At 38.1% G+C, this 19,449-nt stretch overlaps 1 protein-coding gene across 2 annotated transcripts in view; it reads right to left on the minus strand.

The window, feature by feature from the left end:
* Window positions 1–19,449, minus strand: part of SLC9A9 (solute carrier family 9 member A9) — a 170,984-nt gene that overhangs the window by 124,877 nt on the left and 26,658 nt on the right. For both annotated transcript variants that reach the window (XM_066556466.1, XM_066556465.1), the window contains exon 5: window positions 8,209–8,324. In XM_066556466.1, the coding sequence (XP_066412563.1) occupies window positions 8,209–8,324 (116 nt within the window). The remainder of the gene's footprint in view (window positions 1–8,208; window positions 8,325–19,449) is intronic.

The following is a 19,449-nucleotide window of genomic DNA, read 5'->3' on the forward strand; positions in this document are numbered from 1 at the left end:
GAGTGTGGTGAATTTAAATTGAAGGTGAGCAAATGATTTAGACACATATCATCAGGAGTATTTAGACATTTGGTTCCTATTCAGGTAGTTAAATCCTGTAGATAATAACTTAGGCCATCTCTGTTTTTCCCTCTTCCCTGCAGACAGAGGATCACAGTCCTTCCTATGGTCTATTTTGCACTTCATAATCTCCAGCTGAAGAAGGCTGTGTTCTGTGTATGTCTTATTTGAATTCTTATAATTCTTACTATTTTCTCTTTGCATGGACAAAGCAGAACTTTCTCATTTCAAACAGAATTTAATGTAAAGACTCCCAATTACTTGTCTGGTTAAAAATTGGATGGTAACTCAGTGCTTCACTGCTGCTCATTCTAGTACATAATTGTGCACTTGACTCATCCTTATAGCCCAGGAATCCTAAGGATTTGGAGTGCCTCTGGGATGCCATGTTCACATCTGACATTTTAGAAATAAAAATAATATACTTTTACATTCACATGACTGCTGATAATTCATACAAAAGTATGACCAGCTGATTATGCTTTGTCTTAATGACATTTCTTGGAACTTTCAAAGCATTGCTGCTAAGGTTTTCTAAATGGCACTTAAATATCTATGTAATCTCAAAATCAGTTTATAAAACCAAAATAGATTCTCAGTTCTCCTGTGAGATTTTATGTTAAAGTGATCTCTGTTGATGTTATCTCTGATGTTATCTCTAAAGTTATCTCTGAAGAATTTTGGAAGTGTTATTCTACAGAAGACAATTTAGGAGATGTGTGTAGCAGAACATTTGCTGATATAGCTATATTTAAATTAGCTAGTTATATTTAACCATCCTGGTAACCTCACCCATCTACTCCCACTGCAGTTATAATTTAAACTACGAAAAGAGTTCTTTCCCCAGAATAGCTCAAAGGTGTAGGCAGAAGCTTATTGACAAAAGATATTTTCTTGGTTCACCAACGTCTATATTCAGGTTTTTGCCTGAGTAGCAATGCTGACTTAATGTGCTAAATATGGACTCAGTTTAGTCTCCTGCTCTCTAATGTCATTGGCATAAAAACAGACTTGTTTTCTAAAACTATTTGCCACTTTCAGCTTTTGCTTATTAGCTAATTAGTTTGGGCTCTCGTTAATAGTCCCTGTGATAATGATAGAAGGAAAAGAAAACAGTAATCAAAGTCACTGTACTGCTGCAGTGTGTGTGGAGCAGGCCAAGGCAATTAGACAGATGCCTGCACATTCCTCTCCTTCCTCCTGCCTCCTAAATAAACAACTTTCTCTTCTTGTTTCTCTTCCAACTCTACCCCAAAAATGTTACTTTAATCTTTTCAAATGAAAGCAAAATAATAAATCAAGCAACACAGTAATGCATCAATTGCCTCTTCTGGGAGAAACCCCCAGTTCACCCAGTTCCCAGAAAATATCTTCCATTTCAAATGTTTTCCCATTTCCAGGGGAGGTTATTGGATCTTCTTTACCTGTCCCTGACTGAAGGGTCCTGGTCTCTGCTCTGTCCCTCTCTTGTCTGGCCCAAGGCAGAGCAAACTTCAGCCCTACCTCTGCTGACAGATATTTATCTGATTTGTTTCCAAGAACTGAAATGATGCTGGTTGCAAGAAACTCAAGGGAGTCTGACTTGCTCTTCAGTATTCATATCATTTATAAATGCAATTATTCCTGAATCATGTCTAACCCAAATCTCCCCTCCTGCTTTTCAAGTCTGCAATTTCCATTCCTAGCCTAATGAGAGACAAAAATTTGTCATATTTATTCTGATTTTCTTTCAGCAGAATTTGTCTATTCAAAGACTCATTTCAGACATCTCCTCCCTAAAATGACTCACTTCATTCAATCTCCTCCTTTAGTAATGTTTTCTTGCCCTCTAATCAGCTCATATCTTTCCTGAAATACAGTGCCTAAAACCACATACCAGTAATGTAGTTGACACTCGCTGTCAAGAAATAGAATGAAAAAATGCTGTAGAACACGTTAATAAATCCTGTTTTCCTTTTTTTTTTCTGCTATGTATTGGTTCTCATGACTCATTTTCATAGGTTGTAAACTTGAAATCGTTTTCAGAAGTGAATGCTCACTTCTTATCTGCTATGAAGATACTTTCATTTCAAGTGTAGCATTTATCCTTGTCTATTTTAAATCATTACAGCAATCATACTGAATTCTAACCATGCCTTTCAAAGTGTTTGCAATCTCCTTTCAGCAGAATATTGTACCATAAAGAAACACCCTCCATTGCATTAGCCAACTCATTAATGAAAATTATAAATAGTGTCTGCACAAGAACAGAGATCTGCAGGATCTTTAGCACATCCACCCTTTTAAGAGCTCCAGGAAACATTTTCACCTTGTTTTGACCACCACTGTCTGGGCACTTCCCCATGACCACGTTTGCCTTCATTAATTATGAGAATCTCTGGGCATAGGTCAGAATGGCCACATCAAAGGGGATGTGCTGCTCTGCTATGGAAGAAAGTTAATTTAAGTTACCTCTGGACATAATAACGCTCTAGGAATAGTCATCATGTCCAAGGAAGTCACATCATGTTTTGTCAAATAGATGACTTTAAAACTCAAGGGAAATAATTTAAAAATAATCCTATACCACAGTAACATGCCCAGTCTGTGAGAACTTTGACATCTAAGTCAAGTTTGTAGATGCTGCACTGCAGTCAGCTTGGCCCCTGGCTTTCTGAAGGCACTGCTGAGCAACAGTGAGAAGGGCTTGGTTTTTGTGTGGTAACTACTTAAAGACTCCCATAACAACTTGTATTACAAAGATACCAAACTATTTTTCTTTAAGGTACTTGGCCTCTCTTGTTTCAGTGTAAGCAAATGAGGACAGAAAAAGAGGTGGGTAAAGAAGTGGCTGGAAGGTCAGGTCATTGGGGGAGCACCAACACCTTTTGTGGCAGTAGAAAACCCACACCAACAGAAATAACGTGTGCCAGAGCTGCTGACTCAGAAAGGGTTGTGAACTTCAGTTAAAATTCAGGGATGGGAAGCAGGAAATAGTGAGGCATCTAAGATTTTCACAGATTTTATTTATGCCAACAAAAGTCTGATTCACTTCTTCCCTGACTTCATGGGCTGAGGTAACATCTATCACATGCTGAACCCAACATGATTTCAGTTGTACCCAAGTCATAAGAAGTGTCTGTGGAGCTGCTTTGTGAAAGGTATCTTTGGACAAATGTAGAAACAAATTGGCTTGTTATAGATGCCTGTAAAAAGTATCTATAACTGAGATATCACCAAACTACAACAATCTCTGTGCTAACTGGATTCAGTGCTACTTTGCTGTTACTTTTAAAAGAATAAGGAAACAAAAAATAAATTACACCATTATATAAAGTATTGGTATTATTGTACCTCAGTCTTCTGACTAGAGCTATTAATATCTTTCATAGCTCATGGGACTGAATTCTTTTAGGAGTGCAGTATCAAATGAGAAGAAAATAAGATTAGAGAAATCTAACTTTTATTTCCTATTGACTTTGTCTAAAAATAAAGATTCAAATTTGAATTATAGACTCCTTTCCCTATTAATAAGTCACAGCACTCACAGATTAGTTCAGTGGTGAATAAGATGAAAGAGGACATATATTTTAATTTAAAACACATTTATAAACTGTCTTACATAGTGTTTGAAATGCATTACCTTGTTGTATTTATACATTATGCTTCTTAATGCAAAATCCTTCAATTTTATGGGAAACAGAAACTGCTCTTTCTGATAAATATCCAATTTTATCAATAACAAGAGCAGTGCAACTCACAGCTCCAGTTCAGCTGTAACCATAGTAACTTCAAAAAGGGAAGAGCCTTGTGATTGTCAATGTGACCAAAGGTAAGGGAGTTCATATAGCTCAGAAATAGCTGTGCTTCAGCAAACCCTCTGAGGGTAAATCAGTTTTCTATATTTGAAACATCAAAAATTGGAAAAGAAAACAAAAGGAAGGGCTAAAGGTATGTGGAATGTCTTTGGATGGGAAGGTGATTGCCCAGAAGGTGTTACTAGCACAGCCCTGGAGGCTGCCACAGTTGTGCTGTGTGTGTATTTTTGGTGGCTGGGGCAGAGGTCCCATCTGTACCCCCCTGTGCCAGGTCTGTGCTGTTCATTGCTCCATTAGAGCCACAGGGACAGCTGGGCCACCAAGCCCTGTGGGCAGTGTCACTGTGCAGCTGGGCCACCAAGCCCCATGGGCAGAGTCACTGTGAGGTGTCTGAGGGGCAGGCAGTGTCACTGTGGGGTCTCTGAAGGGCAGGCAGTGTCACTGTGGGGTCTCTGAGGGGCAGGCAGTGTCACTGTGAGGTCTCTGAGAGGCAGGCAGTGTCACTGTGGGGTCTCTGAGGGGCAGTGTCACTGTGAGGTCTCTGAGGGGCAGGCAGTGTCACTGTGGGGTCTCTGAGGGGCAGGCAGTGTCACTGTGGGGCAGTCAGTGTCACTGTGAGGTCTCTGAGGGGCAGTCAGTGTCATTGTGAGGTCTCTGATGGGCAGGCAGTGTCACTGTGAGGTCTCTGAGGGGCAGTCAGTGTCATTGTGAGGTCTCTGATGGGCAGGCACCCAGGGCTCCCCAGCACCTTCCCTGCTCCCCCTGCTGCTCCTGAGCAGGGGCACCTGTGTGAGCACAGAGCACAGCCAGGAACTGCCCTGCTACCTCTGAAGGGAGCCCAAAACACTCCCAGAGTCAGGGCACACCAGAAATCAAATGCCAGTGCTAACACAAGGCAACCCTTTCAACAGTGAAACAGGGAAATCTGTGCTGGTTTATGCAGATGAAACAATAAGACATGATTTCCTTGACAATGTGATGAATTATGCCTATTGATCAGAATAAACAAAAATGTAAATACTGGTGTCATGTTTTAAATCAAGAATAATGAAGAGATAATTTGGGAATTTAGAAATTTTATTTCTTAAAATTTCACCTCTCACCTGAAGTCTTAAAATGAGAAACTTTCTCTACTGAAAATGATAAATGATTGGAAGGAGATGTTCTCTGTAAGATGAATTATTTGGTCAAGAGTGACCTTGTTTTGTCCCTGAAGTTTCTAACTGTCCTTTCTAGAGACATGAAAGTCTTTTGAGGCATCACAAAGTATTGTTGATATTTAAGGATCACAGAAACACTCCCAGAGTCAGGGCACACCAGAAATCAAATGCCAGTGCTAACACAAGGCAACCCTTTCAACAGTGAAACAGGGAAATCTGTGCTGGTTTATGCAGATGAAACAATAAGACATGATTTCCTTGACAATGTGATGAATTATGCCTATTGATCAGAATAAACAAAAATGTAAATACTGGTGTCATGTTTTAAATCAAGAATAATGAAGAGATAATTTGGGAATTTAGAAATTTTATTTCTTAAAATTTCACCTCTCACCTGAAGTCTTAAAATGAGAAACTTTCTCTACTGAAAATGATAAATGATTGGAAGGAGATGTTCTCTGTAAGATGAATTATTTGGTCAAGAGTGACCTTGTTTTGTCCCTGAAGTTTCTAACTGTCCTTTCTAGAGACATGAAAGTCTTTTGAGGCATCACAAAGTATTGTTGATATTTAAGGATCACAGTTTATAATGGAAAACACAGTCCCAAGTATATCCAGTCCTAAATTCATTTCTTAATCTTAGTTCCAGTGCTAGTTTTCTATGTAAGAGAACACACAGCAAATAAGAGCAATTCTCCTGAATTATTTTTATGCCAAAATATCTAGATTAAAAATCTTCAGATAAACTTCAGAACTAAAACTGCAGAGTGCTGTGACATTATTTCCTTCTTCTTTGCAATACTAGAAAATTTTACCTGGCATATGTTTGTTTGCTACCTTGAGATTAAAAAGCTTTGTTTAACATGTAAACACCTACCAGTCATCTTTACTATCACAAATAAGGAGCTCAATCAAACCAACTTCTGTCAAGTCAACAAATCAGTTTTTGGCATCTTTTGAGACTTAATTGCTTTCCATAGCCATGGGAAATTAAATCTCTTTTTGAAATGAGTTCATAGTCCTACACAGTGAAGAATTAAATGAAAAATCATGTAGCAAATCTGTCAGGAATTTATTATTTCATCTTAAGACCAATTTATTGTTGATAACACTCACAACATTTTACTAAAGTTTTCTTTAAAAAACCCAAAATGAACCCTAGTTATCACAGATAGAATCTTTATACTGATTATTTTACGCCCTAATATGTATCAGTTCTCTAGGGAGCCATATTTGAACTGATTTTGGAATGCCAGTGAGCTCTTTACACACTTGAGATTATAATTCACTGGCAAATCCTAAAACACAATGAAATATTTTCAGCAGTGTCAACCATTTAATTAATGAAAACCTTAATTCAAAATTCTCTTAAGTCTTTGAGGGGGTGAAATTTATGGATAAGATTAGTGAACACATGAAACAACTTAGAATATTGTGAATTGATAGCAGAGGGAGCAAGGCTGAACATTAAAAAACTCTTGGATGTGCACAGACTATATAAGCAGAGAAGTAATTAGAAACAATATTAATCAATGCAGTTTGTCACACTAAAAATAGTTTTCTCAACTGCAACTTTAGCTTTTTAAGCCTGTTTAAAACTCTGGGAAAAGTAATCCTTGTAACTTATTCCTTACAGTGCAAGAGGAGCTTCTGTTTTGTTGATTTTTTTTCTCTCTTGATTGTTCTAGATTAATCAGTGGTGATTTAATACTCTTATAATCAAAATCAGTGCCTTTGTCTTATACATTACTCATCATAAGTCAATATTTGTGAAACTAAATAGTCTTGGACTGGGAAATGGGAAAAGAAACTGAGCCAGCTGCAAAACCCTATTCATAGCACTATCACGAAATAGACTTGGAAATTGTAAGGATGCTTTTATTCCATAAGCAGTTGATTTTCCTAGGTTTTCCTTGTGCTTCCAACTTCTGTGTTTTTCTCTTGCTCTGAAGATTGGCTTCAATCATGTGCTGAGTCTTATTAATATGGCTGGGTGATTGAAGAAGTGGCAGCATATTGGATGTGTGGATTAATTTGAGAACAACAATTTCATGCAGCTTTTACAGTAACCTTGCAACAACTGGTTTTGTGGAAACAAATTGTTTTATACCGTACTTTTAAGCTGTCAGAATGATAAATCACAAGCCCAAATATTTTGTTAAATATTGAGACTTCATTTAAAGACTGGAAAAAATATGTAGAACAATATTGCTTTTTCTCATTTCTTTTAAAAGCCAGGAATTTGAAAGCTTTATTCCTAAGTCTCTTAGAGAAGCTTCTCAAGTGCAGTTTTTTAACACTAATGCAGAATTTCACATGCATGACAAAATGTTTTCTCTTCCGTCTCCTTTAATTGCTCAGCTGAAAATTTTGCAAAAATCCATTGCACCCTTGCAGATTTTGTATTTTGTCTTAGCAGATAACCTCTATAAATATCTGTTCACCTTCTCCTTTACTGTGTTCCCACAGCTGCAAATAGCAATACTTTTAACACCTGAGTATTCTTATTGACAGTTTCAACATAACAAATCCTGGACAAATCTATGAAAGCTAGGCTAGCTTTGAGATTAGACTGCTCTAATTAGAAGGTAGGACTAGAACACCTCCAGACATCCCTCCAAATCTAAATGATTCTGTAATTCTTTGATTCCAAAATTGACTGATTCTGCTTCCCAGACTTTGCCATTTACTGTAACATTGGGCTTTAAATCTTGTATCTGCAAATTCAAGTCAATTTCTTGGTATCTGAGTTGTATTTATCCTGAACATTGATATCACATAAACAGTATTTATATGGCCAAATTTGAACACTCCATTCCCCATATCTTAAAGGGGGTTATGTCACACATGGATGTGAGGTTGTGATTATTATCTGTGAGGCTCCAGCAGTTCTCATATCAGCAAGCAACAGGTGGTGTCCTGAAGATCAGAGCATTTTCCCAATCTTTTCAGTAACCTTAATTATAAAGTTTGTGACCTCAGCCTAGGAAAACCAGCTGCTAAAAAGCCACAAGGTATCTCAGGAGCTGACTTGGACTTTGATTTGCTTATGATTATCAGAATATCAGGTATTTAACAGCTAAGAGAAGAAAAAAAACCCCAAGAACAGAGACTTAGAACATTTCTACGGCATATACAGTTCTTATTTACTCTTCTGACTTTTGAAAAAGTAATTTATTTGAAATGGTTACCTGGATCTGTGGCAGACATCAGCGATCCAAAAAATAAACAGTCAGTGAAGTGGAATTCCCATTGCTTTAACTGGCCAATGTGTACCATGGCCTTCACAAAGCCATACATTATCAACCTGTCAAGGCAAGGATAAGACTGGTATTCAGACAGAGTATGTAATATTTATGTTTAATTTACATTATTAAAGAGGTTCGTATTCTCTTCAGCTTCTTTTCAATGAATGTATCACATGAATACTGAACATAAACTGGTATCATATAAAAATTCTATTTCCTGTTCAACTGTCAAATACTGTATTGAAATGTCAGAGACAATTCCAAATCAAAGGTTTTCTGGGTAATTTTCATCTCCTGTTAGCAGAGAACAATGGTTTGGGCTGTTTATTTTTCAAAAGGAAAGATAAGGTAAGCTTAAGAAGACATAATTAAGACAAATTTGTCTAATGTAGAACTTTTAAACAAAGGCAGTTCTCCTATCAGCTCTGTGGCTTGCTCTGTATTTCTAAATGAATTGTGTTATTCTATCAGCTTTTAAATGTTAGCAGCACTCAAAGTTCCACATAAGGTCTCTAAGTGGGCATATTTAACAATTCGCAGTGACAGTGAGCCAGCAAAGTCATATTTCAAAATGCACTGCTACAGCCTCACTAGTTTCACAGGAAATGTTATCTCTGGTTTATGTAACTAGACAGTGCTCTCTGAGATGTGCATTCCAATTAGAATCTTGAGATAATGTGGAAAAAAGAGATTCACTTGTTGTTAGAACCTGTTGCAGATTTTTACAATATTATTCATGTTCAGTCTAGTTAATAATAAACCCCATTGCATTCAATGCCTGTTCCATAAACACACAGATTGACAAGTGTGCTCTTCTAACTTCAGGCTCTAAACCAATCATTTTAACAAGTTCCATGCATGCTCATCCTGAGCTCGGTTTTGCCCTCAGCTTTCCTCCTAAGGAGCTCCTGAATTCCCATGAACACTGACCTGAGGGACAGATAAAATGCAATTAACAAACAGCCTGAGAGTTAATTACAAATGGCTTTCAGATACTGCACCAAGCTCTCTGTGTTGCACAAGGAGAGAAGCAGAGAGGTCACCACAGCCTTCCCCAGTGGCTCTGAGTATTTGTGTAGATATTTACAGAAGTTCTCCAGCAAACAGCTCAGCAGCAATCACCCTACACCGCTGTATGCAGCTCTGGCTCTCCTTGATTGATGAGCTCACTTTCTTTCCCTTCCCAAAGAATAATGACTCAAGACCTTGCAGTGAACTTAGTCTTCTTATCCCCAGAAAATTTTGTCAGCTCCAAGGAATGAGTCCTTCAAAACCTGACTGTGGTGCTGCTCTCCCAATTTTCAATTGTATCCAGAGCCACAGTAATAGAAGTGAGCACAGCCAGGTCTTTTAGAAATAATTGCCTAAACCTACTTGCAGGTTTGACCAGAGATACTCTTCTCCCTCATTCAAAAACATTTTAAAATATTAAATAAAAATAAGTTGTAACTATTTGGCAAATTTAGTACTGATAATTCTGCATATTGAAAAGATGGATCCCAGTGGATACCTGAGCTCCCAATGGTAGTGATATTACACATCATCCAGTAGTACCCAACACAGCTGTTCTTGCTGGAAACCCAAGAAGGAAAGCACACCCTAAAGACAGCAGGACATTATTCCCAAGGAAATGTTCTGCACTGATGGTACTACTGCTATTATAAAGTAGAATTGGAAAAAGATAGTCTTATTGATTTTTAGAGCTACTGTCACTTAATTTGATTAATTTAGTATATTTTTAGCAAGTTTATACCAAATTTCAGTAAATCAGCTTGCTTTATAAATCAAAAATCCATTTAATATATGTTGAAAAAGTATGGAATGTCTTTTAGTAAGTTGTAAATAAATCAAAGCATCAGTGACTCTGAATTTCGTGTGGAATGTTCCTGTCCCATGGGAACATGTTCCCACCCAGTGCTCACTGCTGACACAGAACAGGCAATTGACACCAATGGAGTCAACATAAAAAGCTCTGAATCTGTTGAGTAGGATAGCACTTCTATTTCCAATTCCTGTCTGTGAAATCATCTTTTTTACTAATAAAGAATGCTAAATTTTATTTTTCATTGTTTTAGAATTTCAGAACTGAGATCTTCAGGGCAGTGTAAAGGAAACAGAACTTCAGTGGCAAATCAGTGTAACTCTGATTTTCAATATGGCTTTGAAAATCTTAATTTTAAAATAATACTGCAAAAGAATTTTATTTTATACACTTTTTGAAAACATTTTTTTAAAATCTGTATTGCAAATACCTTGGTAAAATTCTTGCCTCTTAAAATGTGAGATCTTTATATCTGTGTTCTAAATGATCCTTATCTGATAACTTTATAGAGTAAGAGCTACTTTCTCTATAAGCCTGGATTTTGCATTTATACTGTGAACTGTGCATCATTTAGAGCACTGTGTTTACCCCAGGAGATAGTGTCCCTTCATTCTCCCCAAATGAACCAGTGAGGAGGATTCTGTGGAACAGAAATAATGAGGCACAGAGCTGGGCAAGGACTTAGGAGAGGAGACTTCTGTTGAAAATCTGAGTCCTCAGAGCTGCTGCCTCAGGTCCCTGCTGCACTTTGATCCACAAAGCCTCTCAACTCCCAGGAGGTTTCTGGGGGGTTTGTCCAGCACTGTGTGTGTCCAGCACGTCCTGCTTGTCCAGGGATCCTCTGGGATTCACAAACTGATGAATGGCCTGGCTGCCAGTGAGAACTGCAGGGACATCCTGACTCTCACAAAGCCCAGAGCTGCAGGAAAAAGAGGTGGCTCCACTTTGCAGTGCCTTTCATTCTACTCTGACTGAGCAGGACATGTGAGCCTCAGAGCCAAACCTTGTTTCACCCCACTGTCCTTTATTTTTCCTACACTCAGCTGCCAAACAGGTCCCAGCTCCTACAAGCTGCTCCACCTTGCTCATAATGAGGCATTATTCATTAAATTAGGCAGCTGGAATGTGCATGGATGTGACAGTGGGATGTGGTACCAGGCACCATGGGTCCTATCCTGGGTGATGGAATTCTGACCTTAAGCCTACGCTTTGAAGTCAGATTCTTTTCCCTCTGTCCCTCTAGCTTTGCATGTCTCAAATTCTGCTAGGTGACAAAGCCAAACAATGCAATTTTTTTTTTGCATCTAGGTATATATGTCTGTTCTAGAAGCTACATAGACTCAGTGCAGAATAGGGAGTTGATTTGGAATTGTCCTACCTCCTTATAACTTCTTTTTCTCATGAATAAATCTTCAAATTCAGCAATGTATTTTTGTGATCAGAAAGTAGATGATCAGAAACATTATACTTAGAAACAAACTGCAGCTAAATTGATCAATAATTAAAAGTTGCTGAAAACTTCTCAGTTGGACTTAGTGATGGTTTGGTTCTTCAGAAAATGTTTGTGAATAACTGATTTGTCAAAGACTTGGAACTGTCATAAAGTAAGAAAACAGAAGAATAAAATGCAGATTAGCTTTGCTGCAGGGGCTCTGACATTTTCTACACCCAAACATATTTTTAAAGTCTGGGGAGGAGCCCATCAAGTTAGAGCAAGTATTTTACCACTTCAGCAGGAAAAGAGAAAAACAGTAATGTAATGTAATGAAACACATGAGAATTCAGAATTTTCCAGATTACACAAGTCTGGCACTCACAAAGTGCCTCATCACTAAAAAATGCTGCATAGAATGCTGTCATTACACAGTAGAGGAGACACCATATAAATATTTGACTTGCTGAAGTAAGAATCTTCTGGGAAACTGAACTTTAACCACCACAATTTCCAGTATGAACCAGCAAGTAAACCACACAAACGACACAAAATCTCAGCCCAACAACACAAACCCCCCCCTTTAAACTGACAAAACTAACAAAAATAGAAGTAAATAACAGACACTGAAGAACCAGAACAAAAACTCTTCAAGGCTTTAATTATTCTGAGCATTGGGCTGTCCTTAGATTTTTGAAGCCAGACTGAATTTTGAAGCTTGTTGGTGTAAAGAAGTGGGAGTGAAGAGTCTCCATTTGTGCAGGGTCCATTTTTTTACTAGCACAGTTCTGCTATGCTGAGGAAAGAGTTTGGAAAGCACACTGGCTGTCTGTGTACTGCTGGAAGGTTCCAGTGAGTTTATTTATAAAACTGCTCTCCAGCAAAGGATAGAAGCATTGCAAGCAGTCACAAACAGGATCAGAGCACACTGGGAAGGGAAAAGATACCAGAGTCTTCAAGACAGGGAGGCTGAAAGCCTGGCAAGAGTTTTGGTCCTCTGGGTGTGAGTAAGGCAGTGAGCACAGCACACCCAACAGGCAGGCAGACAGCAGGGGCTGTGCTGTTCCCAAGGCAGCTGGGGAAACCAGCCTGGGAGCAGCACCCCTGGCATGTGAGACTGCAGGGGTGTCCAAAAGAACTGCTGAGAGCAGCTATGAACAGTGCACAAGGGGGACAGGATGACAATGCATAAGGTACCTTAGGTACATGTGAGATGAGACAGATGCAAATTGAAAAAAATCCTTTAAATCCCTTGTGTTAAAAATATGCCTCACTGGTGTAGTCAGGCAAGAAATCTGTGCTGAGCTTTGCCTCCTAAAAATCCCAGCCACACCTTCAGCTTGCAGGACCTGGCATCACAGCACCTATCCCTCTGCAATAGAGCAAACTGAAAAAATAATGGCAATAAATACATATGGGCAGGTTAGTTTATAGGCCGCTGCTTCTTTGAAAACTAACTGCATCCTCTCATGCAAACTAAAATGGGGAAACCTACCAGTTCTAAAAGAATCTACTCCTAAGTTAAAGCTCTAGGGGACATAAATAGAATGTAACAGAACCTGCTAAGTGAAGATATACAGCACACATACATGCCCTGTATCCTCAATACTGATAGCCCCATCTGCCTGATGATTTTATCAGCAGTTGTATTTTCTTCAGCTTTGTTATTCATTGCATTATCACTGCTGAATCTCACTGTGGGTCTTTATTGTGTTAAATGTTTTAAAAACATAACTCCAGATTTAAAATGTTTGTGCAGTTATGCTGTGTAGCATGGAAGAGACTTGTAATTTACATGTTTCTTGCCAAATATGTTTTCTAGCCTGCAGAGAATTTTTTATGTCATAGTCTAACTCCCTAAAGAATCTTGCCTTATCTAGACATGATTATCTTGTAGCTTGAAGCCAGTTGAACATAGCTACAGATTGTAATCATGCAAGTAAAAGATGAAAAAATATTTCTTCCTTTACATTTCTTCTTTTTCACAAGGAGTGGTGATATCAATAAACCAACAATAGGAAAAGGGGATGATTTTATTTTCCTTTGTATCTGAAGTAACATAGTGATTGACTGAAACCATAGTAGAAATAAAAAGTAATTTTTCAGAATTTAAAATATATGCTGAAAAACAGAAATAATAGAGATGAAAATTAAAAACCTGTTTTTTTATTTTGCTCTTTCTGTTTCTAACATACCAATATATTTCTATGACTTTTTCCACGCAACAGAATTCTTCACATCAAATGCTCTGGCTGCAGTGATCTGTTATTTTGAATTGCTCTATGTGCTACTACTTCCTTCTTTTAGTTCTCTTTTAAATCAGATTTGTCACTAGAAAGGGTAGTATCATGGGCATTTCTCCAAAAAAATCATTTTCTCACTAATCAAAGCAGGAGAAAACCTCACTGAAGTGTGTCAGGTAACAATAAAGCAATAGTAACATTACCTAAAGTTATTCCGTATAAATCACACAAGAAGAAAACCCCTCTGGCTATAGAAATAACAGAGATCAGAAAAGAGCCTGACTTTGCAAATCACTGCATCCCAGTTACCTGGGGCACAGTACTGTCCAACAGCTGAGCATTAGAACTGCAGAGCTGCAGCTCTCACAGAGCTTCAGCACCAGCAGGTCTGACACAGCTCCAGGGAGCCCTGCTGTGCTCGGGGAGCCTTGGCTTGGCTTTTCCCAATGGGCACTGCCAAAGATCTATCACAGAGACTCTGGAAGCAGTCACAGATCATCTTCTGTGTGCTTCTTACCTCAGAAGTTGGGATGGGAAGGCTAAATGGAGAGAAACACACTTTACACCTCAGAGATAGGGAAAGAAAGGCTTTGTTCCAGCAACCTTGGGTCCACAGGGAGCTCCTCAGACAGTCCTGTGCTACCAGAGCTTTGGGAAAGTGAGGCTGTTCAGAGTTACTCAACCAAGTGAGCCGGTATTGAATATAAATAAAAAAATCCAGCCCAGGTTTCTATATCAGTCAATTTGGGGGCCAGTGGTAATAGAAAAAGTGAAGAGATCTGAAAGAGGCTTCAAAGTGGCGGGGCTGTCATGCCCTGTTGTTTCACTTAAGGGACGACCAACCATATTTGTGTTCAAGGCTTTAGGACTGGCTTGAACAAGATTATGCAGAAGGCCTGAGTGCTCAGAATGTCTCAGCGTCTGAGCCTTTGCTTAACTAAAAATATCTTCCTATGGATTTGTCCTCATGAAAGTAAAGAATAGCTACATGTCAGTATGAATTTTATTTTGGTTAACCTTCTGTAGTACATTCAACCAGGGGTTGAATTATTGAAATATAGAGATGCTTTCCTTTAAAATAGAAAAAACCATTTTGCCCAGGTTCAAAGTTTCAACATATAATTGTAGATTTTGCTCATAAATGCTAACAGTGTAGCAAAAGTAAGGAGTGAAAAAAAGGGGATAAGGCAGGTAGGGGGATAGAATATAAGAAAATAAAGATAGTGTAGAGAGTAATCTTACCCCTAAGGAGTTGCAGCTGGGTCAATTATCAAAGATTAGGAACAGGCCTGGCTTTAACAGGCTGCAGCTGTAACCAATGAGAAGAAGATGCCATAACAGAGTGGGGTGGCTGGGTGAGAAGGGAACTGGAGTCAGTTGGCTGCTTTGTGAAGAAGAAAGAGTCAGTGTTCTGAGGAGCTGCCCACAATATGAAACCTTTGTCATAGGGAGACAGCAGTATGGAACCCCTGCAATAAGATGACAATAAGGCATGAACACACATGAGATGAAAGTTAGTTGAGGTCCTCAGTCTTCACTGGAAACTGTCAGTAAGTGGTATTTCATGGTTTGTTTTTTTGTTAAAATTTCTTATCTCTTTTTTCAGCTGACTTTCAAATAGCCCTTACTGTATTAGAGGTTTACAACAGTGTGCACCACAGACATACAAACCAATTCACCACCACTCACAACTGCGCGCTATAATTTAATGTATTTTTAGTACTTCCCTAATGAATGTAACACAGCTTCAGGATCCTGTGTTCCTGAGCTCCACTTAAATTAGAGCCATCATGCATTATATGCATAACAACCTGAACCTCTGCAATGAAAAACCTGCACTTGATCTCAGAGTGCTGAGTAAAATGTAATAATTACTTGGGTAAATGAGCCATGAAACACTGTCAACTGTACTGTGTCCCAATCATAGTGCCACTTAATATTTTATTGCACTACACAAATTTAAACATTACCTGAAGATTTACTTTACTCAGTGTTATAAATTGAGAGAACCTTTGAAAAGGGGATGAATTACTGACAGTCTTACATACATACTTTGAGACAGATATCCTCATGACAGTAAAAATTAAATCTATAAAAAGAAGACATAAGATCATCCAGATACAATTAATGTAAATTATTTAAAAAATTCCTAATTCACTGTTTTACATAAGGTGGTGGCATTCTAAATATTAGTCACACGAAGAAACTTTCATTAGGAAAAAAGAAGGACTGAAAATGCCCAGTTTACAGAGAGAAAAAAAGGCACTTTTAGATTGTATTATCTACAGGAGTTAAATATAATTAAATGTCTAACCCGGAGTTCTCAGATCACACAACTGTTGTCACATCCTGAGCTACCACACAGAGTCACTCAGGGCAGGGTAAATTGGGTTCACTGGTTAATTGGCTCATTCAGTCAGCCAGCAATAAATTCACTTCACCAATCACATACTCCAATGATTACCATCATTCTAGCAATCAGAACATGCAAGGTTTTTCTTTGCCTACAAGAAGTCAACCTTCTGAAGAATTTTGTCTGGTCTAAATATTTAGGGGCTTTGTAAGTTCAATAAAACCTGCTGCAGCTCATAAAATTGCCTCCAATATGAGAAGTTTCTCTCTAGTTCTCAGCTGAGTGGGTGCTTTGTATGCTGAAATGTTAAGACCCCTAATCCCATCCCATTATCAATATAAATGTCTGACTTTAATATTAAAGAATCTGCTAAATCCATGGCTTTAACCACATCTGATAGCACTAAGTGTCTCAGAGTAGCTGTGGACCCAGAACAAAACTTTGTATCTGTTTTCTTCACCTTTGAAGCTTCAAATGTGCCAACATTTAATATCACCGTGTATCACCTTATTATTGTACAGACAGAGGGATACATAAGGGTAATTTTGTCTTTTCAACCTCAGGAATATTGCATGTGTGAAGAAAACTCTATGAGCTTTCTTCAGAACATCACATGACAGAAAAATCCTACTTTCAGAAATAGTTTTCAGGACAGTCAAGAATGATAATATGAAGACCTGTCTATGGAAAGTCCTCAAACCTTTCAGATCTGAGTGATTAAAGGAAAAAAAACAAGTCTGATCCAGCAGAAATTCATAAGAAAACTATTTTGAATCAAGAAAGTGAGAGCCAATAATGTTTTGAACTTCCTCTCCAAGTACATAAACATTGCTGCATCCTAACCTGCTATCAATCTATGTTAAAGGCAGAGTCATGCTTCTGGTTATTATTCATGCTGAACTAATTAATGAGTAATTCAGCTATTCTCTAAATTTCAGAATGAACTCCTCCAAAGATTCTGGAACAGCAACACTTTTGCCCCACATTTGAAACTACAGTATTTGAATTTTACACATAAAACAAGAAAATATTTTCATTTAATATTTCATATCAAAATACATAAACCCCATGATCTCATTTGCAAGGAACTTCTACAATAGGTTTTCACTGCAGCACCTGATGTTTCCTTTAAATTAGCTTGTATTATCATTAAAAGGTAATTAGGATCAGTTTGTGATTTCAGAATAATGTAAATTGGATTAGAGAACAGCCTGCTGTAAAATAGGGCATGAAATGAACTATAAAGAAAAATGTTTGAAACAGTTTTAGCATTTTTATTGGATTAGCTCAGTCAAATAGTAGTATAAATAGCTCAAGAACAAAGAAAAGAAGAATTCATACCTGCATTATAAATGAAGATTGCCAGGTACCCTTGACAGGCATTTAAGTTAGTGCAGTTTTCAAATGTAAAATTTATTGTTTGATTAAAAAGTTAAATGTATTTAGGACAGAAAGGGATATTGCCAAGGCTTGAGAGTTTCCAGGTGCCTACCTGGGCTTGGTTCTGTCTCTCTTAGAAATAGGGGACACTGTGGAATATCAACCAACTTTAAAACACTGAAGTTCTACATTTCTAAATTAGGGTGTGGTTACATCTTGGGATTTGGATCTTGTGCCTTAGTAATTGAAATCTAAAATTGAGACCTCTGAAAGTGTGAGAATTTCTGTAACTGTATAGACAGGAAAAGAAACACATCCAACTTTTAACACATCCAACTTGAGGCTGGTTACTTCAGCCTCAAGAGGTGCAGTGGATTCATGGTAAATCCCTTGGGGCAAAGACTCATCATAATGAAACACATGGAATGTCAGGCATTGCTGTTTGTGGAGAGTGTGAGGGGTGGGATGAGAGAAGTCATTCCCTAATCCTCTGCTTTTAGGTGTGTTGTGAGCAACTTGACAAGCTCAAGGTAGTGAATGAAAATGCCAATGAAAACATCCTGTCCCCACTACCAAGAAGGTTCTAGATATTCAGAGTGCAAGGTGCTTTCTGTCAGACCTGGACATACCGGGGGATCCTCACAGGCTTTAAGCACATAAAAAGCCCTTTGTAGAATTCTTTTTTCTCTTCTTTTACTATAGCTGACACTGCACAAAGCCCACCCACACAGCAGTAAGTGTATGCTCTGTGGCTCTATCCTGTATCCATGTTCCTCACTGACAGTAGCCAAGGACAGACCCCATTTAAGCTTAGGAATTGCCAAAACATTTGGTTAGTTATTGCTAGCAGAAGGCAGTAGGTGGAAGTTATTTCTTATTGCTTCTGAGATTTAGGATATAACCTATAGGATTCTGTAGGATATATGATTGAACCTCTAGCATAAATCTACAGATGTGTCAAGATCTACTTCACTCCCTGTCCAGGTTTTCATTTCCTTTCCCCTGAAGGCAGAAAAACCTTCTAAATAAATATATTTTAGTTTTCTAGCACTGGAATATGACAAGGAGACGTACAGAGGCACAAGCTGGATGTACAAAAGAAAGTTTTTACCACAGCATTCCTGACCAGTTTGTGGCAGTAACATTGTAGGACAGATTGATTTGGTGCATCTCATGGAGGTCACTTCTCTAACTAAGGAATGCCCATGCCCAGTTACAGGACACCTGTTCCCATTACAGGATCTGTCATGATTGTTGTGTCTCATTTAACAACCAAAGTTTCCCATTCTACAGGATGAGGTTTGATAATCCTTAAAATCCCAAGCTACTGCTGTAGCTTTTAGTGGAAATGATTAAATGGAAAATTGCCTTAAATGCTTCCTGGGTGAGGCGAAAGAATGATAATTAAATTCATTAAATGGAAATGCAGTTGTGATGCACTGGCTGCTTTCTCATGGAAAAATTTACTTTGTAAATACATGTAAAATGGATTGTTTTGATGAGAAAAGGTAGAGATATTTGTTTAAATGATTTCGACTTCGGAACAGGGCTAAGAGTGACAGTGGATTACAGGAGATAAAATTCTTAAATATGCATGTAAAACCATCATGGGACAAATAATTTTTGTCTGAGTGATGTACATTACATATCAAATTAAATAGAAGTGTAAATAAGACAAATATATGGGATTTGGCCAGATTACAACACTTCTGTGCTGGGTGATTGAAACCAAGCAGCTATATCTGTCCTGAGAACTGCATACTAAGCTTAAACTGTCCTTAAATTTCCAGGGTCTGTGAAGGCAGAACAAAACTACTGATTAGTAAAAAAGCAGGTGCAACTCATTGGGATTCAGGGTAAATCTACAAGTATGTGTCACACTGTGCAGCATCAGGATGTAGCAGTTGCTTGATAGTGCTTATCACTCTGATAAAGCATGCAGAACAGGGAATGA

This window comes from Molothrus aeneus, chromosome 10 (genome assembly GCF_037042795.1).
Source record: "Molothrus aeneus isolate 106 chromosome 10, BPBGC_Maene_1.0, whole genome shotgun sequence".
NCBI lineage: Eukaryota > Metazoa > Chordata > Aves > Passeriformes > Icteridae > Molothrus > Molothrus aeneus.